At 44.4% G+C, this 27,954-nt stretch overlaps 1 protein-coding gene across 2 annotated transcripts in view; it reads left to right on the plus strand.

Moving 5' to 3' along the window:
* The window catches only part of MERTK (MER proto-oncogene, tyrosine kinase), a 79,253-nt gene that overhangs the window by 13,174 nt on the left and 38,125 nt on the right, over positions 1 to 27,954 (plus strand). For both annotated transcript variants that reach the window (XM_063123922.1, XM_063123924.1), the window contains exons 2-7: positions 1,064 to 1,502; positions 2,550 to 2,650; positions 4,439 to 4,609; positions 16,704 to 16,790; positions 19,564 to 19,679; positions 27,313 to 27,496. In XM_063123922.1, the coding sequence (XP_062979992.1) occupies positions 1,064 to 1,502; positions 2,550 to 2,650; positions 4,439 to 4,609; positions 16,704 to 16,790; positions 19,564 to 19,679; positions 27,313 to 27,496 (1,098 nt within the window). The remainder of the gene's footprint in view (positions 1 to 1,063; positions 1,503 to 2,549; positions 2,651 to 4,438; positions 4,610 to 16,703; positions 16,791 to 19,563; positions 19,680 to 27,312; positions 27,497 to 27,954) is intronic.

The raw sequence follows: 27,954 nt of genomic DNA on the forward strand, positions 1-27,954 counted from the left end.
GCTGCCAAAGTTCTACTTCCTGTCCGCCGAGCCTCCTTGTATTCCTCCAGGGGGTGGAGCTTGGCCTCTTAAGCTCCACCCCCTGGAGAAATCTACTCATGAATATCAGTAATGTAGAAGCCATTGTAAACCATGGAATGGCAGTGTCAGGATGTGGGGGAGAGAAAAGGAATGTTAGTTGTGTGTTTCACAACTGAAGTAATACACATGGCCGTCTAAGTGGGTCCTCTGTAAGACCATTAAGTCCAAGGTTAAAAAAAATTTTTTTTACCTAGTTACTCCATGGGAAATACCAGCCCTATGGCTTTTTCCTGACATCTGAAAATTTAGGAGTCTGTTTAGTTACTACTAATTCGATGTTCATATACTGAATTGTTAAGGAGTGACCTAAGTATTTAATATAAACAGCTATGACTGGGGAAGGGGTTTACCAATGGGAACCCTCAGCCACTGGGGAAGGGCAATCAAGAAGTGGGAGGGGAATTCTTGTAACCCAGCAACAATAGAAGCAGGAGGTACGTCACTCACACACTGTGATTGCTGATTGGCTGCCTGTCTCTGGCATGGGCTGCTGTCAGCAAGGGTGGCTAGCCAGTCAGCAACTGTGTGCTGAGGAAACCTCTCCTGCCTTCACTCCAGACAGTAGCCCAACAACAGAGCAATTTCCATGCTTCTTTAATTGTTCTGCAGCACCAACTGGCAGTTCCCAGTAGTGATCCCCTTCACAAGCTATCGTGGGCCAAGAATGATCAAATGTAGCACCGATAAGACTTCCATCTATCCAGTTAACTGCTCAAGGGGTAGCTGTGGAGTAAACATTTGTTTCGGCCTAGGAAGCGGTCAACAAAAGTGATACACAAAATGATGTTGTGTACAGACAGCTGTCTGTATCCATTCAAGTGCTGGTGTGAATGGTATTAAAAGGAATCTTGTGCGCCTACGCAAAGCAAAAACTATTCAGATGGAAAATGCTGAAGATGGGGAGAAATTAACAATGTGTAACAATGGAGGCTGCATTTACTGAAACAATAAACTTGACAAAACTGTTTATCTCCATTTGCAGATCCCACTGAAGAGACAAAGAGGCCTGGCTTGTTTTCATTCCCAAAACCAAAGTCACCCCCAAAGGACTCAAAGAGTGTACACAGATTACCCCGTTCCTTTTCAGTCCAGATAAACAATGGGTCTATAATCTATGCGTCGGCACGTCCTGTGGATTCCAGTACTGTGAAGGAGGATAGGCTCACATCTACTGCAGGTTATGCAGATCACCCCTTTCGGTCAATTAAGTTCAATCCTACAGTAGGAAGTATACGAATTGCCGAACACATGGACATCAAATTTAATTGCTCCATCACTGTTCCTAAATCATTAATCAACCCTGATTCTGCACTTATTTCCTTGTCGAAGAATGGGAAGGAGCTTCTTGATGCCGACAGGCTGGGCAGCGAGCATTATCAATTTGATGACAACGACGACACCACTATGATATCTACTTTCAGGTAAATCCCTTTTATACAGTTTTAAAGTTGCGTGGGTTGCACCCAATCATATCCCTCCACTGGCTGAAGGCCCTTTGATTCAGGAGAGGCTTCCGTGAGCAGAAAGGGAGCGGAGCGGTGATTTTTGCAAATGCCCCTTTGGTTTGCAGGTTGCCATGTCACCTCCCATGTCCCAAATGGACCCCCAGGTCCCTGGAGCAAATTTTTAGGAGGCACAGGTGAATGCAGAGTTAAAATTACTTCTTCACCTTTCCCCGCATGTCATCTTCCATTGGATCAAAGAGCATTCTGGCAGCGGAGGGGACTCAATCAGATACGACCCTCTGTTAACCCTCTATTTATTGCCAGGATTATATGAAAAACCACATGTTAAGAACCCTAAAGTTACAGAAGACTTAGGACCATTGCAAACGTTATACAGAAGAAAGCAGTATACAATGAGTGACTTGTATTTCACTTTTTCCTTCTCCTGTAATGTGGGAAATGAATATTACTGATTGCCCCGAGATGATTACTGATTGCCCCGAGACCAGATCCAGGAGGTGCAGAAGCCACTGCCCAGAAACAAAAGTGCTACCTTGGTAAAAAAAATTTTTAAAAAAATGCTTGGATGCCATGCAACCATTGAGTAGCAAGCCAATATGCATATATATTTTTAAAGAGTCTTTCACAAATGTGCTTAGGTTCCTAACCAGGTCCAGTGCAGACGTATAACTGCTTTGCGTACTGGGATCAGGTCATGGGTGTACCCTTCCCCCTGCCCCTCTTGCATACGGATCCCTCCCTGCTCCTTCTGTAGCCAGGTGTTACGTGCAACTGTCCCCGGCCCGGTTAAATGGTGCCTGGGAACATTCTGAAGAGCTGAGAATGCCAATAAAACTAAAATTCCCAGGGCATTTTCCCATCTCCCATCACTGCCAAGATACTAGATTTATTTTTGACCAGCTGTAAAATACTGCAGCGTTATTTTAGTGTTCGTGTTTCTTGGCGAAGTCACAGAGTAAACCATGATCCCCTTATAAGTCTTTTCTTCTTTTCCCCCTGCAGGATTCGCAAACTCCAGCGCTCTGATAATGGGTCCTACAGCTGCAAACTAAAAGTCCACAGTGAGGAAATAGTATCAGATCCTATTCTGATTTTGTTGGAAGGTAAGCTTAGATTTGAAATAATTTACTCAGTGACAAGGGTGTCCTTTATTTATTTATTATTACATATTTATACAGCCTAGGCTCTCTACGCAGTTTACAACTAAACCCATAATATTACAATCCAGATTAAAACTTTAAACTTTAAAAATCACATAAAACCAGAATAAGTTACAGTCCAGGAAAGGCTTGTCTAAAAAGATATGTTTTTAGGAGGCGTTTAAAAGATATTACATTTTCTGTCTTCCGAACCGCACAAGGGAGGTTTTTTCCAGAGGGTGGGGGCCGCTACTGAGAAGGCCTGCTGTTGAGATCATTGAATCGGCTTGGATGGTTTTTCACAGCGATGTGAGAGTTGGAGACCAAAAAAATGGATCAAACGCAGAACCAATTTGGGAAATTACACAGAGAAAGAATAAGCAACTACCTGGTTGCAGAGTTTCTCAAACTTTAGATACAGTGGGGTTTGCTTGGAGAAACTGACCACAGGCAGCTGGTTGGCCCCTGTGTGACCAGAATGCTGGACTAGAAAGGCCTTTGGTCTTTTTCAGCATGGCTCTTCTTGCGTTCTTAAAAATATTCAAAAATCTCCTTGAACCGTATCCTCACTTGAGCTGCAGGATAGTCCTATTAACATTGCATCCTTTCTGACTTCCCATCCTCCTCCACCATTAGCTAGGCTGCCTAGGATGGATGGGTCTTGCAGTCTCCCCATATCTGGAGAGCCACACATTCCTCACTCCTGCTTTAGACAATCCCACTGCCCATATAGTGGCAGAGAGATCAGTGCTTCTCCTCTCCACCATGCATAGAGTGGATGATGCATCCAACAACTTGGCTCAGTTCAGACAACACATTAGTCAATGGTGATTTTAGAACTCCATGGAAGAGTTTTTACACCATCATTGAGAAACGTATTCTCTGGTGGGAAACCTCCAAGCAATGGTGGAGTTTTTTTGGGAAAACACTCCATGTAGAATATTCATGCTGTGCAGAGAAGAGTTCCTGCACAACCAATGTGTGGTGTGGTGGCAGGTTCCGTAGAGTTTTCGTTGCTTTGAGTTGACTTTTCCCACTGGCTGCAGAATTCCTTGGCAAGAGCAGTGAAAGGAATGAGTGCCACTCTAGGAGAGCCACCAGGATTATTATTTTTTGCAGCAATGGCTGATGGGATACCATCAGGAGGACTGGGGGAGGAGAGAGGGCAGAGGAACTGACAATCAAATGTCGTGATGGATTTTACTCAACTCCACGGTAGCCCACAGTCACACAACGGTGGAGTTAGAACATGTTGTGTGGGGAGTACCTCCTAAAAAGTCAACCACTGAGTGGAGTTTTCTCACTGCATTGACTAACGTGTTGTCCGAACTGAGCTGATGCTTCATTTTTCAGGACACATTTCAGCCCCTCTTCTGGCACACAGTTGGGGAACCTCTGGTCTATTGGCCTAGGCAACCCCTGGTCTAACCCACCCCTGGGTCTAATTCTAATTCCTCAACCCATGGTCTAATCTGTTAAGAATTCTTGACCCTGTAAGGGTGCAGTCCTGTGCGTGTTTAGACGGAAAAACGTTTTTCCCATCTAGCATGCATAGGATTGCAACTTAAGTAAATCTAAAAGGTCCATTGTTGTTTTAGTCCAGCTATCGACAACTTGGTGCCCTCTGGATGGTTTGGACTGCAACCCCCATCATGCTGGCTGGGGATAATGGTAATTGAAGTCTAACATTATCCTCCACACGTCTCTTTGTCATTTTTAAGTCATAGTACTTTCCTCCTCTGTTGCACGCAGGGCTTCCGTACTTCAGCAAGCAGCCCCAGGAGCTGAACGTTACCCGAAACAAGCCATTCCGCCTCACATGTCACGCAGTGGGGCCTCCTCAGCCAGTTGACATTCGCTGGTATTGGAACAGCACCCAGATTACGGAGAAAGCTCCTTCTCCATCTGTCTTGACCATGCCAGGTGAGTTAAAATGATTTCAACTCAACTGCATTTATATGTGTTCTAATAGATTCAGTGCTATTCTGCCCTGAAATAGGAGTGTTGTTAAAAATTCTCCAGGTGCACTATCCAAACATCTAACGTTGAGCCTGCAGTCATCTGCCTTGCCCTCAAGGCTACTAGTCCTGGTGGCTATTTTCTACCTCCAGTATCAGATCCAGTAAGCCTATATGCACCAGTTGCTGGGGAACATGGGTGGGAGGGTGCTGTGGCACCGTGTCCTGCTTGGGGGTCCCTGGTTGACAGCTGGTTGGCAACTGTGTGAACAGAGTGCTGGACTAGATGGGCCCTTGGTCTGATCCAGTAGGGCTCTTCTTATGAGAAATTGATGATGCAATCTTTTTATTTTATTTGGTCTACACCAGTGGTTCCCAAAGTTTTTCAGGTCACCGCCCCCTTGGTTCCACAAACTCATGCCCAGTGCCCCCTACCCTACCGTATAAAAATCATTATTCAGAGTAGAGGTTTTCAACGACCCACTAAGGAAGATAATAACAATAAAATCCAAAACAGTAACAATTAATTGAATATTTATTCAAAATCCAATTACATTTTTTTTAGTTTATTCAATTAAACATAATTGATGATCCAGTGATATCATCTTGTCAAAGTCTGATAGTCATTTAGCAAGAATATTAGATATCACATTTAGTAACTAGGGTAGAGTACCTCACTATTCCGTAAATTCTTAATGTGATAGATGGGCTTGATGAAGTGATACCAGTTTCCCAATGTCTGGTTTAAAGTCACTTAACATGAGGCTTAAATCACCACATTTAGTAATCTGGAGTCGATTTCTTTGCTTGGAGAGAAGTAGGCAAACCACACTAAAACCACATTCCACCAAATATGATGTTGGAAATGCAACCAGGAGCTTCTGAACCACTCTCCATAGTGCAGGATAGCGATCAAAAATTTCCTTCTGTAACCAAAACTCCTGGTATGATTTCTTCAACTTTGGCTTCAGCTCAAGGTCATTTTGTAGCTCAATTGGCCCCTTTAAATGGGAAGCACCTGCCGCAGGCTTGCCCAGGGAGGGAGAGAAAAGAGAGCAAACGCCTCTGTTTTGCAGCCGGCGTGGCGGGGCACACCAAGCAGGGTATGGCTCTTCATTAGTGTTTTGGTGCTTTTGAAACATTTCAATTCACCGTTAAAAGGACTCTTCTTAAACAGTATTAATACATGTGTGGATTCTTCCTCTATATTGCTTGGGACCAAACTACCTTCTCCCATAAAAATGTCCCTGGGTTTTAAGACCTTCTGGAGAGGCACTTCTCAGAAAAGACCACCTCGAGCACCCCCCTGCTGCCCCTTTGCCTCTTAACGCCCCCCTATGCAATCCCACCGCCCCCAAGGGGGTAGTACCGCCCACTTTGGGAACCACTGGTCTACACTCCTGGTTACTATTGATTGTTGCTAAAGCTATAATATGTTGCCGCTTTTATGGTGCAACAGCTCATTCTGCTTTAGGGGAAGGGAGTAGTTTAGTGGTAGGGCACCTGCTTTACATGCAGAAGACCCCATGTTCAATCCCTGATGTCTCCTATTAAAAGGATGAGCTAGCAAGTGAAGGGACAGACGTCTGCATGAGACCCTCTGCCACTCAGAGTTAACAACACTAGCTAGATGGACGTAGAGGTTGATCTTCCTACCTTCTTATTTGATTGATGTTGTTCCTGTTCCAAATGGGAGTTAAACTATACACTATGATAAACACAGAGCATGCAGCTGGTCCTCAACGTTTTGTTTACCATGGGGTAAGTGTCCTGATCCAGCCTGGAACTGCTGCGTATGGGTAGGTTAGGTTTAAACCATCCCACCACCTTGCCACATTTTTGCCCTAAATCTGTCCCATTCCAGGGACTTAAAAAAAGGGGGGATGTCCATTGGTTTAAACTTCCCCTATCCATGCATGGTTGTCCAGTGCACTAAGGCAAACAAAATGGTGAGGATCAGATGCATGCCACATATTTAACACAGCATATAATTTAACCCTCGGTCGATTTGTATGAAAGCTGGGGTATAAAGCCTTTAAAGAATAAATTTTAAAATAGAAAAAGAAGATAATAGAAGCTACCAGTGAAGTGGATGTTCTGAGTGAGATGGGAATTGGAGTTGTAGGATTTTATATCTAAACAGGCACAGGATTGCACCTTAGCTCACACAACTCACCATGGGACAGCAGCAACCTTCTGCTAGAGTTGGCATCTGAAGTGGATTTTGATGGGTACACAATGCTAGTCTAGTTTGTATCAGCTATGTTGTGATTCCAAGCCCTCCCATTGAGATGTGAGACAACAAAGGGTTCTGCCATGCAATCCACAAAGCTTTAGTCAGTACCGTATTTCTTCGATTCTTAGACGCCATCAATTCTAAGGCGCACCCCATTTTTAGAGATGTTAATTTGGGGGGAAAAGGGCATCTTAGAATCAAAGAAATACTTCCCTCACCGCCCAGCCAACCTCCTCCCCCTCCCCCCGCGCTTTCTTCTAATGGTTGTGTCCTTTTCTTTTTCCCCTCTGTGAGAGAAGAAACTGCCGTTTGCGCGGGAAGAAGTGGGGGCGTTGAAACAAAGAGTAAACTTAACTCTCCAGTCCCGCTCTTTACTTGTCTCTGCACCAGGGGACTACGACACGCGAGTAAGTCCCATGGAAATCGATGGGACTTACGAATAAATTTGCCTAACAAAAAAACAGGCGCTTACCCTCCCAGCTCCTCCTCGCTTAGGCTCGAGGCTGCTGCAGGAGCTTCCTCTTTTCCTCTTACCGTATTACTTCGATTCTAAGACGCCATCAATTCTAAGACGCAGTCCATTTTTAGAGCTGTTTATTTAGGGGGGAAAGTGCATCTTAGAATCGAAGAAATACGGTAAATAGACATCTCTTCACACCCGAAGGGAGTGTGAATGCTAGGAGCTATCCTCTAAGATTAATCAGCCTAACAAAGCAAGGCAGGGGCCTATCAATTAAATGGACTGTTTTCCGCAGTGCCTAACAGGCTTTTACTGAAGCCCTCCTGTAGGTTGTAACCTCTGGTGAGTGTCTAACCAGGTGAGCCACTTCCCACCACCTCTCAACTCTGCCTGCTTGGCTCTGCGGCGGATTCTGAGAACTGTTATTTCCAGTGTTCCCTCCCGCTCAGACAAAGACTGAGTTCCCAGGCGTGGGGAAGCTGATCTCTGAGCCTGGGCCTCCTGTCCGATAAGTTCCTGGGAAGATTCCTGCTTGACTCCTGTAGAGTCTTAGAGAATTTCCTCTCCCGCTTCCTGTCTTGGCTCTTCTACTTCTTCTTCATGCTCTGAGTCTGATTCAGGGTACACCCCAGGGAGACTAGGCCTGATCCTGACAAGCTAAGAATTTAATGTGTGACGTGACCCTTAGAAGTTGGTGTAGGAATGAACAAAGACACAAGCCCACCAAAGCTGAGTTGGTGGCAATCGGAACTGCATTTGTATCTCTCCAGCCTACCTCATAGTTCAACATTTGTGGTTCTAGAGGGCTATTGCTGGAAGATGATATGCGGGCTTTGAGGTATGCTTAAATAGTTAAAGAGAGCCACACAATTTCCTTGTCTTGAGGGATTGTTTTAATGGGTGTTGTCTTTGAAGTGGCTTATCTGGTTTGGTTTGGTTTGGTTTGGTTTTACCAAAGCCCATATGAAAATGGTTTCAATATTACTGAATGGAGCAAGCATTTCTCCTCTTCTCCTTTTTTTATAGCTTACCGCATTTTCTTAGTAAAATTATCAGCAAGGTTTTAGAATTTGATAGACGCTAGGGAGGAGACAGAGAGGCTATGAACTCTAGTCAGCTGCAATTGCTTCAGTTCAGATTGCGCTGTTTCTTCAGAAGTTTCCACCACCACCTCTTAATTTGAAATCTTTAGTTATTTCATGTGTTTTCTGAAATGAGATGTCAATCTTGCAAGGGTTTAAGCCAATAGTTTGCCATCTGCATTCAGGCTTAAATGCAAGAAGAGGCACCGGAAAGAAGAGGCACTGGGCTGTTCTGCCAGCTCTGCAGACAGCAGGGGCAGCCTGATACTATAGTTGAGGGGAGCAGTGAACCCCCTGCTCTTGCAAACTGCAAATGGGAAAAAATGCTCACTCACTATGGGGGGGAATGGGATATTCCCCTGCATTGTTGAAACACCAACTGGATCCAAACTTCTTGCCCTGTTTCACGGCACTGCTACAGAGATTTGGAGCTTTTCTAAGGCATGTATTGTGTGCTTGTCATTCCCTACTGATGGATGTTTGCAGGTTCTTTATGTGATGTCGTGATCCTCCAGTTTTGCTTCTGTTTTTAAACAGCACCTTCAGTGAGTTTTTTTCAGAGCAGGAAATGCGGTATTACTTAAAGAAAGCAAAAGGAAATGCTATTTTCACTTGTGCATTTGCACTATTCTGTTATAAAACTGTGCCACCTAGAGGTTATGTATCAGAAAAGCAGGAAAAGAAATGCTCTTTGTGTAGTGCTTGGATCTCAATTCTGTGGCAAAAACCAAAAGCAGATTAACAGCCTCATGTAGGAAAGTTCTGTATTGACCACTCATGGAGCACAGTGTATTAGGACAGAAAATGTTCTAATACACTACAAAAGCAGCTAGAACAATGCTGGGGAGGGGCCACAGCTGTCAATCATCAGTTCCCCATACCTTGCAGCAGGTCAATACTGGGCCTTGGGGAATCCAATAGGAAGCTGTTATCCCGGAAATGGCCCAGGACAATAGCAACGATGATGCAAAGGTTTTATTTTAATTGGATTAAGCTGCTGTTTATTTTTTATTATTGCTGCAGTTTTGATGTGTTGCTCCTTTCATTGTGCTGTCGTCTTCTGCATAATGGGAAGAGGCTATATTGTAGGGTGACCATATGAAAAGAAGGACAAGGCTCCTGTATCTTTAACAGTTGGATAGAAAAGGGAATTTCAGCAGGTGTCATTTGTATGCATGCACACCTGGTGAAATTCCCTCTTCATCACATCAGTTAAAGCTGCAAGAGCCCTGTCCTGCTATACTAGAGGGACCAGATACAAAAGTGGGCAGGGCTCCTGCAGCTTTAACAGTTGTGATGAAGAGGGGATTCCACCAGGTGCTGCATGCCTATAAATGACACCTGCTGAAATTCCCTTTTCTCTACAACTGTTAAAGATACAGGCGCCTTGTCCTTCTTTTCATATGGTCACCCTACTATATAGCCTCTTCCCATTATGCAGAAGACGACAGCACAATGAAAGGAGCAACACATCAAAACTGCAGCAATAATAAAAAATAAACAGCAGCTTAATCCAATTAAAATAAAACCTTTGCATCATTGTTGCTATTGTCCTAGGCCATTTCCGGGATAACAGCTTCCTACTGGATTCCCCAAGGCCCAGTATTGACCTCTACAACTGTTAAAGATACAGGAGCCCAGTCCTCTTTTCCATATGGTCACCCTGCGCATAATGGGATAGACCCTCTGCCTGAGAACCTGGAGAGCTGCTGTCAGAGAAAACAACACTGGTCTAGATGAACAAACAGTCTGACAACTTCCTATGTTCCTGGAACTCCCAATCCCAGCCTTGCAAATAAGCTCACAAAAGTTACTAGCCTGCAAAAAACAACATCAAATTACCAGCCTGCTGCGGGGCTGACAAAGAAGGGATGACAAAGTATTTCCCCCCTTCGTCAACCCATTTGGTTTCTATGCTGGGCTCATTTGCCTGCTTGCTCACCTGCATGAAATTTCTTGTCACCTGTAGCTACCAGGCTAATGTTTAATTACAAGGCTGTCCTGTCCAATGTTTTCTGTTCAAAATTTAAAGGAGCTTAACATTATCTAACTTTGGATCATTGATTCTGAGTGTGTTGTTTGCATCTTTGCATTAGCCAACTAGAATAATGTGCAACATGTGCGGTTGCACATGTCCTGTTTCTGGGTTTCCTATGGGCAGCTGGTTGGCCACTGTGTGAACAGAATGCTGGACTAGACGGACCCTTGGTCTGATCCAGCAGGGATCTTCCTATGTTCTTAATGTGCAGAAAGGTCTGGTCATTCAGAAGTTGTCCTGACCAACCTCCCTAGAAGATACTGATAAATATTTTGGAGAAACGTTGTAGGCTTTAAACAGTAGGATTATTTTAAAACGTCTGCTGTTAAAGGCCTGAGACTTTTTATTTATTTATTTAAGGAAGTTGATTTTTGAAAATCTGGAGTCTACAAATAGCTCTTTCCATCCACCAGCCGAACTGCAACATGTACCCTATTTCCTAACAGTATTAAAGCCACGGGGCAAATTCCTGCAAGCATTACCTCCGTGTAACTTCCATCCCTTTCAATAAGTCTTAAGTGAATGGAGGGTGGGCGGCTACATTTCTGGTTTCTGCTTAGGAAAAGCTGTTCCTGTTTACTCAAACAACACAAATGGAGACGCCCAGCAGCCTGTGTGGCTTTTGGTTTTGCTGCTTCTTGAGAAGTGAAAGTTACTGCCCAGAACTTTCCTCACTAGAAGGGTGGTTGTGGTGGTGGGGATATAAGACTATTCAGTCCAGAATTTTCCTGCCCAGTAAGACTATTAAGTCCAGAGTCAAGCATTGCCTAACTGTATAAAGTGACCAACAGTTAAAGCTGCAGGAGCTATACTAGAGTGACCAGATACAAAAGAGGGCAGGGCTCTTGCAGCTTTAACTGTTGTGATGAAGAAGGAATTCCACCAGGTATACAAATGACGCCTGCTGAAATTCCCTTTTCTGTACAACAGTTAAAGATACAGGAGCCCTGCTCTCCTTTCCATATGGTCACCTTAATTTAGTACATTTTTATACTGCCCAATAGCTGAGGCTCTCTGGGCAGTTCACAATTGCAACTATAAACTACATCAATCAGAACATAATATGAAGCTTTAAAAGTTAAAAATACCATAAGTTACAGCCTAGGTAAAGCCTGTGTGAAAAGATACAGTATGCCTTCAGGAGGCGTTTAAAGAATGGTACATTTTCTGCCTCCCAAAACACATGATGGAGGGTTTTCCAGGGCCAGTCTTCATGGCGCTGCTTCAGGGTGGGGGCAGGAAATCCCCACACCACGAGGGAGCATGGGGTTTCCTGGAGGTTATCCAGGTACTGGAGCCCACCCTTGCCCTCTTCCCAGCTTCCGGCAAACAGTCAGCGGTGACCATCGAACCCGGACCACCCATGGCTTGACACTGGAGTGAGGACACACGGCGGAAGGGCTGTGGAGACCTAGTTCCATGGGAAATGTTGGGGTAAGACCCATGTATAACTGCGTCAGTTATACAACATAGCTGCTGTGTTATACAACTGACGCAGCGCCACCGTGCAGCCACTGTGGGGCAAAGAAGACATTTAAACAGCCCCCAGATGGCGGGTGCCGCTACAGAGAAGGCTCGCGGTCGAGATTCTTCATAGTGACATTCCATTTGTTTTGGAATGACCAGCAAGACCTCTTCTTGAAAGTTTAAAGTTTTTATTTTCAAAACAAAACCAACTTAAACAACACAGTGCAAGAAAAGGAGGAGGAAAACCATATACAAAGTTGAAAAACACATAACACTTAAAACATAAAATTAACTTCTGAAGATCGTACATGTTGTCTGGGTGTATATAAGCAAAGGTGGGACTTTAAAAAGAAGAATGCAAAATAATTGATTTCCTCAAAATAGTAGCAGGAATTTTTATCACTTTGTCTATACGACCAAGCATCTAAAATAGAGATATTTTATAGGACAATCCTATGCCTGTTTAGATGGAAGTAAATTATATTGGCTTGGATCCAGACTTAGTCAGATTAGAACCATTTAAATCAATGGCACTTAAGCTAGCCACAACTAACTTAAAACACATTGATTTCAATAGGTCTACTCTAAGTATAAGTCGCGATTCAACCCATTACGTTCAATGGGGCTTCCTCCCAATGAGCACGTGCTTAAGGCAGCAATCCTGTGCACGTTTAGACATACAAAAGTCTGACAACTGGGGAATGCTGGGAATTGTAGGACTTTATCTGTCTAAACATGCATAGGATTGCACCTTAAATTACTCTTTTTTTTAAGTAGCCTGCCAGTGCAGTGGCTAAAGAAGGATTGTTATTGGTTCAAACTAGGGGTGTGATCCGCTCCGATTAGGAGCGTAGAAGCAGTAGCGGATTGGCCTGCTCCGCCTTACCCAGAGGCGGAGTAGGAGCGGACCGCGGACCCCTAGAAGCAAGGCGAAGAGAAGCGACCATTTTTCGGAGCTCCTAGTTCAGGCGGAGCGCTCCGGTCGCCATCTTGAAAACATTTCGCCATAGGATTGCATTGCGGCAAATAATCGCGCATAACTAGGTTGTTTTTGAAGCTATCGTTCTGGAAATTCTTGTGCTCAGAGAGTCGTGGATGGGGGTCATTTTGAGACCACCATTTTGATGCCTGTTATGAGTTGAAGTGAGCGTTTACTTCTTAATCTCAGAGCTGTTGGTGGCTGTCTTGAGTTGAACTGGCAGCTGCTTCCCCCTCCCCCGGGCACGTCCCCCTATTGCTGGTAAAAGACAGATATAGCCTTTTTAAAAAAAATCTTCTTGCTGTTTATTCAGCAACACTGCTGCTTTTAATTCCACCCCTCCTTTGTTTATTTATTGATTTATTCCATTTTATATGCATTACTGGCTTATCCTTGGCTCACTTCCTTATGCCCCCAGAAATGCCAGCTGCATGCCTGCCTGCCTTCCCTCCCTCCTCCCCTGCCCACCTCGCAGGGATGTTGTGTGTGTGTGGCTTTGACTCAGGGGAGAAGTCCTTCCTGCGCTCACTTGGAGTTTTGGAAGTTCCAAATTTTGCAGGTTTAAGCCCCGCCAAAAAACAGGGGATGATGGGACTGCCTTGAGTCTCGGCGTGCGTATGTATCCCTGGATAAGCTTTCATGGTGGTGAGTTTGAGGTTTTTTTTTAACGTGCAAAATTGACGGAGCTATGGAAAGGGGTGTTGGATTTTCATAAATTCCCCAAAAATCAGGGGATGATGGGACTGCCTTGAGTCTCGGCGTGCGTATGTATCCCTGGATAAGCTTTCATGGTGGCAAGTTTGAGGTTTCTAACGTGCAAATTGACGGAGCTATGGAAAGGGGTGTGAATGGAGTGCCCGATTTTCAAAAATTCCCCAAAAATCAGGGGATGATGGGATTGCTTTGAAACTTGGCGTGCATGTGTATACCCCCATGAGGTGTCATGGTGCCAAACGTGAGGTTTCTAACTTGAACAGAAAAAAAGTTGTATAATTTTTTAGCTTTCAATGCAAGCCTATGGGGGGGGAAACGGAGCTCCGGATCCGGATCCGGAGGTCCGAGCGGAGCGGAGCGGAAGTGGGCGGAGCGGGGGCGGGGCGGAGCGGCCCGATCCGGAAAATGGCGGATCTGCAAGTGAAGCGGAGTGGGGGGTCCGTGCACACCCCTAGTTCAAACAGCTGCAGCCAGAGTGTTGACTGGGGCTGGTTACAGGGAGCATACAACTCCCCTGTTAAAACAGCTCCACTGGCTTCCAATCTGTTTCCAGGCACAATTCAAAGTGCTGGTTATGACCTATAAAGCCCTATATGGCTCTGGTCCAGGTTATCTGAAAGACTGTATTCTCCCTTATGAGCCTGCCCATGCTTTGAGATCTTCTGGAGAGGCCCTTCTTTCAGTCCCACCATCTTCACAGGTGCGCTTGGTGGAAACATGGGAGAGGCCCTTCTCGGTGGCTGCTCCAGTGCTTTGGAACTCGATTCCCAGGGAAACTAGACTGGCTCCCTCCTTGATATGGTTCTGGAAGCAGGCAAAAACTTCTTTGTTCCTACAGGCCTTTGGAGAGTAATCTGGTCTTCCATCTATGTTAAGGACTTGTAAAATTATTGTGTATTTTAAACATTTAATGTTTTAATATTGTATTGTATTTTATTTTAATTTTTGTACATTTCTTTTCCTAGGCTTTAAAATGTATATGTTTTAAATTTTGTAAGGCCGCCTTGAGGCCCAGTATTGGGCAAAAGGCTGGATACTACTACTACTACTAATAATAATAATAATCCTGGGAGTAAGTCCCACTGAACCCAATGGGGTTTAACTTCTAAGGAGTCATGTGTCAGATTGCACTGCTCATGTGGTAAAGATGATCCTGATAAATCCAGCGTAAGTCAGAAGAAATCTTGGGTGGGTAGAAGTGAGCAAAGTTTGGAGCACTATCAATTTTGAGAGGTACTAGCTGCCCCTAATTTATTTATTTATTTTTGAAATGAGACATTTTCTTATTCTGAAAACAAGTTTTAATGCACAGTCCTATGCATGTTTAGATAGAAAACCTCCCCATACTGGCTGGGCCATGGTGGGAACTGTAGGACTTTTTCTGTCTTAACATGCATGGGATTGCGCCCTTAATCTTTAAATGGAAGCAGTCATGTCACAAAAATATTTAAAACCTGCTTTTCAAAAATAATAATAGGGTAGGGCGAATCAGGAAAGTCTATGTAGGCATGGGGGACTGGTTTGGCTGTGTTCTCTTAACAAAAACAGCAACTCAGAACTGCTTTAGAAACTCCCCCTGTTCTCGCCCTTGAAAGCAGATAATGGGTTAGACAAAGTATAAGGCAGGAAAAAGAAAAAGAGAAAGAAGTCTGCATTTCTAAAAGGACGTCAGATGAGGCAAAGGCCAATCCCTACAGATAGCAGCACATATGCTAAGTTGTGCTGCCCAATTCCTAAGATCATCTTTGGAGCCGCTTCTCTGGGGACCACTGCTCACAATGTTGCGATAAGTGCGAGCACTACGACAATGGAACCAGTTACTTAGGGAGGTGGTGGCCTCTCCCACACTAGAGGCCTTCAAGAGGCAGCTGGACAGCCATCTGTCAGGGATGCTTTAGGGTGGATTCCTGCATTGAGCAGGGGGTTGGACTCGATGGCCTTGTAGGCCCCTTCCAACTCTATTATTCTATGATTCTAAGAAGCTACTAGGGAAAGAGCCTTCTCTGTAGTTGCCCCATCTATGCAATGCCCTTCCCACGGAGATCCTCAATGCATCTTTCATGTGTACACTTGATTGCCAGGTTAAGTCCCCCCAGCAGGCGTTCAATTTCTAATCTGGTGCTTTGATGATTAAGATGGCTCTTAATAAGGATCATTGCCTAAGCACCCTGCCCCCACTCCCCACCATGATGTATTCCTCCTGAAGACTCTGCTCCATCTGCAGTTTGCTTTATTTGTTTACTTCGCAGTAGCTTCCCAATGCCAGTTTTAAACCCAAGAGGACAATTGATTGATCCTGGTGGTAAAGATGCATTTGAAAAACAGGAACCGCCCTACAGCATCCAGAATACATCTCAGCCGTTGTAGCATGTGAAATGGCAGGTGGTGGTGCCTGGCGTGTGCGTGGTGTACCGCTTTGCCTTAATTCGTGACGTGGGTGGAAAGGGAGGCCAGATACTATAGACCAGGAGTAGGCAATCTGGTGCCATGCAGATGCCTTTGTCTGCAACTCCCATAAACCCTAACATTGACCTTGCTGGCTGTGGCTGATGGGAGTTGTAGTCCAAAACATCTGATGAACACCAGGTTGCCTACACCCTGATGGAAAGCAACCGATGTGGCATGGATCCTCTTGAAGGATGTGCCTCCCATGCACTGGAGTTGGCTTGTTAAACTTTTCCATTTCGTGGCTCGGTTAGCTGCTTGGCCAGAGCTGCCGAATAAGGGCAGAGGCAGGTTTTAAAATAGTTCTGTCAAGGAGTTCAGTCACATTTCTGGCAAAGGAAAGTGGGTTTTAAAAAAAGAAGAAGCAAGAAACAAACAAAAGGAGACAGATTTTCTCATGAAGCGCCTCCCTTGCGGTTGGAGAAGTGCTGTACTTGAAGAGATGTTTATCCAAAATGTAAAACAACACTTGGGATTTTTCCCCCCTTTTCTCTTTTTTTGTGGCCTGCATTCAAGAAAGAAGCCAAGTTAGTGGTGAAATGAATTAAATGGCTTTTCTTTGTGTCTTGATCACATTTCCCACTGTGCTACACTACTACTATTCTCAGATTATGTTGCTTATTTTAATTGGACTGCAGGTCTTAATGAAACTGCTATTTTCCACTGTGAGGCTCATAACAAGAAAGGAGTGACGACATCGACAGAAGCACGAGTCAATATAAAAGGTCAGTTGTGAGAGTGAAATAAAATTTATTATTCTTGCTCTGGAGTCCCCAGACTTTTTCAGCCACTAGGCACAGTTAGAATGTTGAGGGGGTATTGTGGATGTTGCTGTCTGGAGTGCTCCTCTTCAGTGTCCAAGCCAGCCATGCCCTCTTTTAGTATATGCCATTGTTGTCCCTTAACCAGGGATTTATAGGCCCACTTCCCCGGCGCGTTAATAGCCAATCAAACACACAAGGCTGGAGAATACACTTAATCCATTTACTTCCGATACTGCAGTATGGGGGTGCTCTCCGGTTCCACAAGATGGAGGCACCCAGAACAAAGGAATCTCACAGTATATATAGGCCTTTACTACAAGAGGGTGTTAGTCTCTTTCTAACTCTTCTATTGGTCAGTTCTGGATTAGCAAGTTAAGTTACATTCAATTTTCAAGTTAAGGTGCACAAGCTCAACGAATCATAGGTTACATTCGATGCTCTATTGGTCGAAAGTTTTTCCCTTTGTCTGCTAGGACATGATGTCCACCGTTAAGGAATGCAAATCTGGCATATAGCCATATGTAGCCACCCTTTGGCAAAGAAGCCATCTTTAACCCTTGGCACATTACATTCATCAGAGAGATGAAACCTCTCCCTAGGGCCATCACCATTACATTTCCCGTCCCACTGATTCTCAATTCCTCTCCCCCCAATTTTGCTGCAGGTTCTGCCTATGGGAACTATATAGCTTGTACCCTGGTCTCCCCTCCCCACCCACCAAAATGCCCCCTCTTCATGGTTGATTTTCTGACCTCGGAGGCCAGCCAGTACAGTCCTCGACCTCCCCACTATCCTATGGCCCCTCAGACAATGTCTAGGGGCCATAGGACTGCTCCCCAAATTGTTAGAGAAATAACAGTGCAATCCCATGGATTTCTACACACAAGCAGGTCCTACTGAACTCAAATGGGTGTACATCTCATTGAATGCAATGGGATTTGCTTCTGAGTACACATGTATAGGATAGACGTGTGTTGGATTGTGCTGTAAATCTGCCCAAAATAATTTGTCTGATGACAGAAGGCAAAATGGTTCTACTCTTAGTGCAAAACCAATAAAAATCCATTTTCTTTCTGTGTTTGCTTGAGACGGAGTAGTGTTTATATGGACAGAATACTTTTATGATTTTTTTTATTGACATGACTTTCTAGACCCTCTTTTAAGTATTTTATTTGGTGTTTCTCCCTCACACTGCTAGAAAAAAGTATAAGGCAAAACCCCAAGTCCAATTGGGGGTGAGGATGCTGCCAAGCTCAGACTTGGCCCTGGGTCAGCAGTGTGAGTATCTGCAATTTCCCATAACTCGGCAGTGTAGTGTAGTGGCTAGAGTGCTGGATTTCTGCCAGAGAGATTTGCCATCTGTCTATACATGTTCAAAGCCCTGTGGTTGCTGTGAATTGGCGCTGCATCAGTTATATGATGCAGACGTAGATTTGCAGCCATCGTGTGTGTGTGTGTGTGTGTGTGTGTGTGTGTGTGTGTGTGTGTTCTACGAAGCTGTGCAGTTAAAAAGTCAGGGACTTATCCCAACTTTTTCACTGGGAGCGAGGTCACCCTGACTCTGCCACTGTTTGACCTTGCTCTATGGTCGATCCAGGAGGGCATTCCAGGCAAATGGTGACTTGCGATTGGTCGCCGGAAGCCAGGAAGGGGGCGGGGGGGCAGCTTCCCGGATGAGCGCCGGAAACCCCTCGCTCCGTCCTGGCTTGGGGATTATCCAACACCACCCTACAGGAGTGAAACCACAGGTTTTTGGAGGAATGCAGTGCAAACTCAGCACCATGAAGGCAGGGCCTTAGAGTACTACCAGATGAGGCTTTGATTGTGCAATTGTTCTGCCTCATTTGCAGAACTTTACAAGGGGATTCCAAGACATCATCATCTTCCACCAGTAACCCTCCTGAGTTTTCTTGCCGTTTCTTCTTTCTTATCATAAAAAACCTACTCGGGATGAAAAAGTGGACTACCTGCACCATTTCTTTTGAATGGTAGCCCTGGAACCACCCATCTGGAAGCACCCTTCAGTTTACAGCCCCAGGGTCATCAGACCCTAGATAACAAGAGTAATCAAGGCTACTAGGGAACATTGAGCAATCACTATCTTTCTGCCTAACCCACCTCACAGGCTTGTTGTGAGGATAAGGGTATGTGTGTTTGGGCCATGCATGCCACCCTGAGCTCCTTGGATAGGATGGGGCGAAATTTAATGTATACTAAGGGCACAATCTTATGCATGTTTAGGCAGAAAAGTCCTACAACTCCCAGCATTTCCTATCCCACTGGAATCCTTGGAGTTGGAGAGTTGTTATTTTTCTGTCAAAACATGCCTGTAGTTGGGCCCTTAGACTTCAACAAATGGTAAGATAATGGAACTAATATGATTAAAATCCTGAACACATTTACTAGAGAGGAAGCCCCATTGAACAAAGGGACTTTTGTGTAAACATCCATTGAATTCCACAGTTATGGGCGCACTGCTGCCTAGGTTGATAAACATCCACCCCATGGATTTCAATATATAGTTTTCAGCATGGAGGGAACAAGCTAAGAACTTGGCAGTATTTACCTCTCTCACACATTCTCTCGACCCATACTTTTTGCTTTACCCCACAAAATCCAGTAATTCTGATGATCTTGGAACTGTGTCCAAATTGCCTTTTAGTGGCATGCATTTTTGCACTGTGAATCATATTTAGAGGCATTATTGCTGAAAATGCTGCTGTTTCTAACACAGGGATCCCATCCCCACCTGTTAAGGTGAACATTCGGAACAGAACAGCTCACACGATCGTGGTGTCTTGGATCCCAGGTTTTGATGGTTATTCGCCTTTGAGCTGCTGCAGCGTTGAGGTAAGCAATAACAACAATAAGACATTTATGTAGTGCTTTTATCGGATGCTTCATATACCGCTTATGGAATCCACTACCAAAAGTTGTAATGATGACTACCAATTTAGATGGCTTTAAAAGGGGGTTGGATACATTTCTGGAGGAGAAGGCTATCAATGGATACTAGCCCGGATGGTTATGTGCTACCTCCAGTGTCAGAGGCAGTAAACCTGTGTGCATCAGTTGCTGGGGAACATGGTGGGAGGGTGTTGTTATTATTATTTATTTATTTATTTATTTATTTATTTATTTATATAGCACCATCAATGTACATGGTGCAGTACAGAGTAAAACAGTAAATAGCAAAACCCTGCCGCATAGGCTTACATTCTAATAAAATCATAATAAAACAATAAGGAGGGGAAGAGAAAGCAAAAAGGCACAGGGTAGGGTAAACAGGCACTGGGTAAGGTAAAACTAACAGTATAAAGTCAGGACAAAATCAAGTTTTAAAAGCTTTAGGAAAAAGAAAAGTTTTTAGCTGAGCTTTAAAAGCTGCGGTTGAACTTGTAGTTCTCAAATGTTCTGGAAGAGCGTTCCAGGCGTAAGGGGCAGCAGAAGAAAATGGACGAAGCCGAGCAAGGGAAGTAGAGACCCTTGGGCAGGCGAGAAACATGGCATCAGAGGAGCGAAGAGCACGAGCGGGGCAATAGTGTGAGATGAGAGAGGAGAGGTAGGAATGTCCTTCTTTGTGGGTCTCTGGTCGACCGCTGGTTGGCCACCGTGTGAAAAGAGTGCTGGACTAGATGGACCCTTGGTCTGATCCAGCAGGGCACGTCTTATGTTCTTATGTACTTCGATGCTTTTTTTGTTTTTCGGTATCAAGGCTATTTATTGAAGAGGATGCAAATTGGGATTGCACCACATGGCACTTTTTCTCTAAACGTGGTTTAGAGAACCTTTTTCTCTAAACCAACAAGGTGCTCATGGGTACCACTGTGCCCATAGACACCTCCTTTGATTCATGCCAGACTCCCTGACCCTCCCAATTTTTTTTTTTTAATTAACTGCAAGACAAAAAGCAGCACCAGCCTCCACTGGCATCTTTATTTCTAAGATTACCCCCAACATTTGAAATGGGCATTTTGTTGTGCTTTATCGGGGCAAAGATGTGATTTGGCATTTGGGGCTGAGACTCCAGCTTTGTCTTGTACCAACCCGGGACGGAAATAAAAGCCCTGTAAGCACACCAGGAAGGAGGAAGTGGATCCGTCGTAAAGGTGAAGGGAGCATTTGCCTCCCCGTGGCTGGGAGTCAGATGCGTTACAGACGCTTTCAGTTCCACTTCAGGGATAATTCTGGGTTGTGCCACATCTAGCCAAAAGTCCATGAGTTGAGGCAAGGCCCCATGACTCATTCTAGTTGCAAAGGCCGCAATCAGCTACCCGTCTTTAAGATGCTAATTAAGGGGAAAATCCACTGCGAACTCTTGTATCGTCTGTGTCCCAAAATTTAAGAGCAAGTGTCTGGTGATCAGACTTCCAGGCATCCAGGTGAAAAAGCAGCACAGCTGGTGTGATTGTTTAATATCCCAGCCAGCTTGTTTAGTAACGCTTGATTTTAGATTCCATCCTTCATGAATCCCTGTCTAATCATTTATACTGTCAAAGGAGTTTACTGTGTAGTTCATCCAACAAGGAAACGCTCTGTAAATTGCAAATAACCAGAAATTATCCACCATTCCACGAGGTCAGGCACTGGCTGCATGACGTATTTCACAGTACCACAGTATACATTTTATCTTGCTACCCTTTGGCCAAACCACGTCAAGGGAACAGAACTGTCTAATGCTGGAGCATGGCCAAATCATTTTTATTTCTGGCTGGAAGCTTTCTTGGTTGCCCTGAAGCTGCTTGCTTCAACAATAATTGTTTGTACATCTGAAATTCCTTGAGGTGTGGGCTGCAATTCTATGCACAGTTGCACTCCTTGAATCCCATTGACTTCTAGGGGATTTAGGCAGCCGATGTGAAGAATTGCAGCCATGTCTTAATTAAGTTCTGTTGATTTTCAGTGAATTTATTCTTACTATGACTAGGGGTGCTTCCAGACAGAGGGCTCCTAGCACTCCTAATTAGAAAGCATTGTGCAGCGATTTCTCCTTAATGGATTTTCTGTGGTAAGAGAAAAGATGAAGGAAAGAGCGGAGAAACATGGGAGGGTTACGAGAGGCAGGTGATGACATCTGGGGACTACCTATAGCGGCAGGTTGCCACCATGATGATCCAAAACTCCGCATTTTTGCTGCTGCAGGGCGGGTGGCGGCTAATCTTGACACCACAGTGAAAGCGTGGGGTTTCTGGTGCTGATCATGTCCTCTGCCCAGGTGAACGGCAACCAATCAGGAGTTGCCATCCACCCAGCCATGCCTCAGCTACGATTCCAGAATGAGGCTTAGACAGTGGATGCGCCGTCCTTGCCTCTCTCCGGAGAAAAAAGTTGGGGTAAGTCCCCGCCTTTTTTCTCACCACTCCACTGCACAGCCACCCTGGGGCATTCTGGGCATTTAGACAGCCCGGTGGATCCCCTGTAAAATTCTGTGAATGAGTTTGGGCGATGACACCATATAAGCAGGGTGTAAGCACCCTACATCTGGATTCAGCCCATAATATATCTTATTAATGCTGAAGCAAGGAGATTTAGCTTGTGTATTTATTTTGTTTGGGGGAGGAAAGAGGAGGAGCAACACCATCCTCCTTATTCCGCACATATTATATTGAGATCATAAGGATGCTTGAATTATTTAGGTGTTGCAGTTTTAGCCCATCCTTCCTCTAAAGAGCACAGTGCAGATACATCTCACATTTATTGCATTATTATTCTATTTTATTTGTATGGTACCTGAAAAATGTGTCAGTAATAATAATAATCCAGGGGGCTGTCTTCATGGCACTGAGTAGGCGCCACTTCCCTCTTCAACACTGCACTTTCCATTTCCGCCCACGTTCTCTTCCTGATGGAAGGTGACCAATCACTGGTCACCTTCCACCAAGCTCCACCCTTGGGTTGACCCCAGATTGGCCCCGGAGTGACGTCCCTGACTTTTTCAAATCGCATCATGGGAAAGTCCCACAGTGGCTGCGAAGCTGCACTTGCATCATCTAACCAACGTGGCGCAGATCCACAGCCACTGCTATACACGAGTTTTCCCCATGTATAGACAACCCCCAGGGGAAGACAATTTTGAGTGGAAAACGCAGTGGCAGGGGAAGGGGTGCTTCACCCTTTCCACATCCCCCATTGGTTTCGTTCTCTATATTGCCCCTCTCCCACAAGCTCCAAACACATGTTTGTTAAGGTACATTTCTTTTTTCTACAGCTTTTAGAACTTGAATTTGTTCTTATTTTCACACTGTTAGTTTTATTGTCCCCTGTGCCTATTTGGTGTGTTCCCTTCCCTCTCTTATTGTTTTATTATGAACTTATTAGAATGTAAGCCTGTGTGGCAAGGTGTTGCTGTTTTATTCTTTTACTATGTACAGTACCATGCACATTGATGGTGTTATTTAAATTAAATTAAATAAATAAATAAATAAATAACAAAGGGAAATGATGGATGCAAAAAAGGGGGGGGAAGCAGCAAAACGCCCCTCCCACTTTTCTGCCCAAAATTGTCCCCCTCCTGTAGCAGCTTTTCTTGAGGAGAAAAGGGGTCACTGGCAGGGGCAGTTTGGCTGAAGGCATTTTGGTGCCTGTGTAGCCCTTTGTGATCATCCAATATTTTAAAATAATTGCTTCGCACAGCCGTGGAAGTGCCCTTTCATGTCAACAGCCAGACAGCATGAGGATTTCCTGTAACTGGGACTCATTCATAAGAAAGGTCAGGGCAAACTTTCCCATATCTCATTTCTCATACATACCTTCCTGCCCTTTTTGCACCTAAATGAAAGTCTGAGAAAAGAGCTGCCACGGAGATCTAAATAGCCTGGCTATTGAATGTCCAATTTCTTATGTCCACAGTGTCAATTTAAGCAACACCTTTTGGCAATTTTGAATAATCGGCTTCTATGTGCTATGGTGGGTGGATCAGGAACAGGCATAGATGCCTTTCCTTTCCGGATGCTATCACATCACTGGTATTCGACACTGCATTCTTTTTGAAACTCCGGAAATAAGCCGGAGAGTCCTATGATTTCATATTTTATATTGGCCGCTTTACATATACAGTGATACACACAGGAATGGATCTTCTGAATTAGAAAGTGTATGAAACCTCCAAAGCGACTCAGCTGTTAGAACTCTGATGCTCACAACACAAGCCAAAATTACTGCACTGTTGATGTTTTTTTAAACAGTTGTGCGGTTTGGATCCTTTGCCTGGACCTCGGCCTCCTCTGTTTTGCCTCCTTTGGAATGCCAGAGGCAGAAAGAGGTGTATGACTTTCTTACAACTGAAATAATCCAAAAATAGGAACAGCTGGTTATGATTACATTCATGTATTTGCTTGCCAAAGCATCTGTTAGCATCGAGGAACGTTTTGCTTTCCTGTCTAGCAGGGCGCAGTATTTTGAAGGCTTAGCACAGGCATGGGGAATCTCTGGCCCGTGGGTTTCCACATCCAGCCTGCCAGCCTCTCCCCAGGTTTCACCAAGTTAAACTTTAACACCAAGTTAAAATTTATTTATAAACTGTTAAAATGCTGGGAGAATAAAAAGGTCTTCACCTGGCATCTAAAAGCATATAATGTACGTAGGTGCCAAGCGAACTTCCTTAGGGAGCTCATTCCACAGCCGGGGTGCCACAGCAGAGAAGGCCCTCCTCCTGGTAGCCACCTGCCTCACTTCCTTTGGCAGGGGTTCGCGGAGAAGGACCCCTGAGGATGACCTTAGGGTCCGGGCAGGTACATATGGGAGGAGGTGTTCCTTCAGATAGCCTGGCCCCAAGCCGTTTAGGGCTTTAAATGTTAATACCAGCATTTTGAAGCGGGCCCGGACCTGGACTGGCAGCCATTTTAGTTTTAGCTTGTGTACAAAGTTCTTATAAACTGTTTTTATTGATCTGTAAAGCTACCTTAAAAAGTGTGCAAAGGCAGGGTCTATGTTCTTGAAATCACATTGAATTGAATGGGTCATACCTCTGAGTAGGCATACAGTGGTTTGTGCTGTTAATGTGGCATGGTGATCCTAAATTCAAATTTCCCCTTAACCATGAAGTGTGCTGGATGGGTGACCTTGGGTTAGTCCCACTTCACCTTTCAGGGTTATGAGGATAGAAAGGGGTGTATATCACTTTGAACAGTTAAAAGGGAAAGCTTTTTATTTTCTCAGTATTTTAACACCTAATTTAACTTAAATTTAAACTTTGCTGTTTAATTCCATATTTTAATCTATATCAATTTCTGCTGTGTGGTTTTATCCTGGTTGTGCTTTTTATTTTGTATTTGTGTTTTTAGACTGTTGTTTGTTCTATTATGCTTTTCATGGTTTTAATTTTTGTGAACCGCCCAGAGAGCTTCAGATATCGGGCGGTATAAAAATGTAATAAATAAATAAAGGGTAACAAGCGGGATCTGTAACAAAATGTTGCAGTGGGCCGGATCTACACTACTGCTTTAAAGTGCTTTATAACAGTTTTGACAACTGTATATGGAGTGTGTCCTGGGTCCCAACAGTTGTCAAAACTGTTATAAAGCGCTTTAAAGCAGTAGTGTAGATCCTGCCCAGGGTTCTAGGCCAGCCAACCATGCCCTCTTCCACAATGCTCCATTGCATTCCCCTTCCCACCCTGGTTTACTGTCTCCGTCTCTCCAGTCTATCAGCATTATGTAGCCAGTGGGTAAGCTCAGTCATTGTTTATTTCAAGAATGTAGAGCCTGCCTTTGCACAGCTTTTAAGGTAGCTTCCAAGTGGGCTGCTTTTGGTATTCCCTCCCCCGTTTGTTTTTCTAAAAAAATCCTGTATTTCTGCAAACTTGGAATTCACCCAGACCTCCTGATACCTCCCGTTTGTGAGTGGGTATTGCCATTTTGGCTCCACAAGCAATAGACCCAGCCAGAACACTGAAAACAGAGAGGACGATTATCACACACCCACACCACCCAGATGCTTTTTGCAAAAGCAGCAGGAGGAGAATTTCAGCTGGAAAACTCCCTGAAGGGAAAGGGCTCAGAAGGCCCTCTCCTCTTACGTTCACCTTCAAATTGCAGCCTTGCTGACTGTATTTTGTTTCTTATTATTTTTAAGACCCTAAAAAGTAATAATCACAGAATGAGACTTGTGGAGGCGCTCTGTCCCAAGAGTTCTGAAAGCTTTGGGGCGGATAGCTTCAAAGATTTTCATGTCCCTTTGTTAGACAAAGGTTCTTCGCCCAGGGACGAGATCTAATTAGCCCCAAAGCACAACTCTACTTTCACAACGACAGCATATGTGGATCCAATAAATGCCCACTACCCAGCATTCACTGAAATGACACTTTTTAATTAAACTTCTAATCTCATTTTTGAATATTTCTGACTCATAAGAACATAAGAAGAGCCCTGCTGGATCAGACCAAGGGTCCATCTAGTCCATCACTCTGTTCACACAGTAGCCAGCCAGCTGTCGACCAAGGACCCACAAGCAGGACATGGTACAGCACCCTCCCACCCTTGTTCCCCAGTGACTTGTACACACAGGCTTACTGCCTCAGATACTGGAAGTAGCACACAACCATCAGGGCTAGTAGCCATTGATAGCCTTCGCCTTCAGGAATTTATCCAACCCCCTTTTAAAGCCATCCAAATGGGTGGCCATCACTACATCCTGTGGTAGTGAGTTCCATAATTTAACTATGTACTGTGCTATGTTCTAACAGAGTACTGTGGATATTTTAAAAGGGGCAGTTAACATTGAAAGGGAAAGCAGTTCTAGCCATTTGTTTCCCTTTACAAAGACTTTAATGTGAGATGGCGGGGTGGGTTCAAAATGTGTTTCTGAAGCTTGCATTAGCTCCTAAACTAACTCTAACTAACTCTCTCTCTTTCTCTCTCAAAATAGACATTTGATGTAATGCCTAGAGGAGATGATAGTGCTGCAGAGCATGTGCAGAGAGCAATTTGTCAGGATTAATATCTGTGATTAGGAGTGGAAGCTTCCTAGCTAGCTCGTCACCTCTCTTCTTGCAAATTAAGCAGGGCTATTGACAGGCCTGCTGTCTCAAATGCCTGTAATGCCTATTCGCTATCAGGTCAAGTTTAAAATTCTTGTACTAGTGTGCAAAGCCCTAAACAACTTGGGGCCAGGATACCTGAGAGAGCGCCTTCTCCCTTACCTACCTGGCCGGTCATCTGAGGACATGTTCCTGGTGGTTCTACATGGACCTGTGGTCCGATTGGAGTCCACCAGGCGAAGAGCTTTCAGTGTGGTGGCCTCCTTTCTATGGAATTCCCTTCCTTTGGAGGTCAGGCAGGCTCCAAAGTTGTATTGCTTTCGGTGCCTCCTGAAAAAGTTGTTGTTCCAGGAAGCTTTCTTTAATGGTGTTTTTATTCTGTTTTTATTCTATTTGTTCACTGCTCCAAAATCTTTGGATAGGGAGTGGTATATAAATATTGTAAATAAATAGTGTCAGAAAGCATTGCTTAATCAGCTTTATTTAACAGTTTGATTTTCATTTCAGGTGAAGGATGTTTTTGCACCAAGTAATGTTTCTGCGATGATTTTTAACACTTCCACACCACCTCATCTGTACCGTATCCAGAATTTGTTTGCTTTGAAGGATTACAACATCCGTGTTTCTTGTCTGAATGAAGTAGGATGGTCTGGCTTCAGTCCTTGGGTTATGGCCAGCACAACAGAAGGAGGTAAGTAAAACAGACAGACAGTACAGCATTGCTGGGCAGAATGTAAATCAGGATCTACTGGTAGACTAGCTAAAGGTCATCCAAAGAGCTTTATGGCTGAGTGGGGGGTTGAACCCAGCCAAAATCCAACAGTAACCCTGTTCAGACAACACACTAAGCCATAGTGGTTAAGCCTTTTGAACTAAACATGTCATGTGAACCGTTCCTCACCATAGTGGCTACGTAACCATGGTTTAAACATGCTCACTAACCATTTGCTGCAAAAAGGTTAGCGGCTTGACCATGGCTTAGCATGCCACCTGAACAAGCCCAATGTATTCACTGTGTTACATTATCCCTTTAGGATAGCCATTTTGGAGCTCTGTCCTGTTTTTACAGCACTAGATTCAAGAAGAATCCAATCATATGCCCATTCTTAATACTATATCAGTATATTGCAAATCATATCCTATTTTGTA

The sequence above is a fragment of the Elgaria multicarinata genome, chromosome 4 (assembly GCF_023053635.1).
Source record: "Elgaria multicarinata webbii isolate HBS135686 ecotype San Diego chromosome 4, rElgMul1.1.pri, whole genome shotgun sequence".
Taxonomy (NCBI): Eukaryota; Metazoa; Chordata; class Lepidosauria; order Squamata; family Anguidae; genus Elgaria; species Elgaria multicarinata.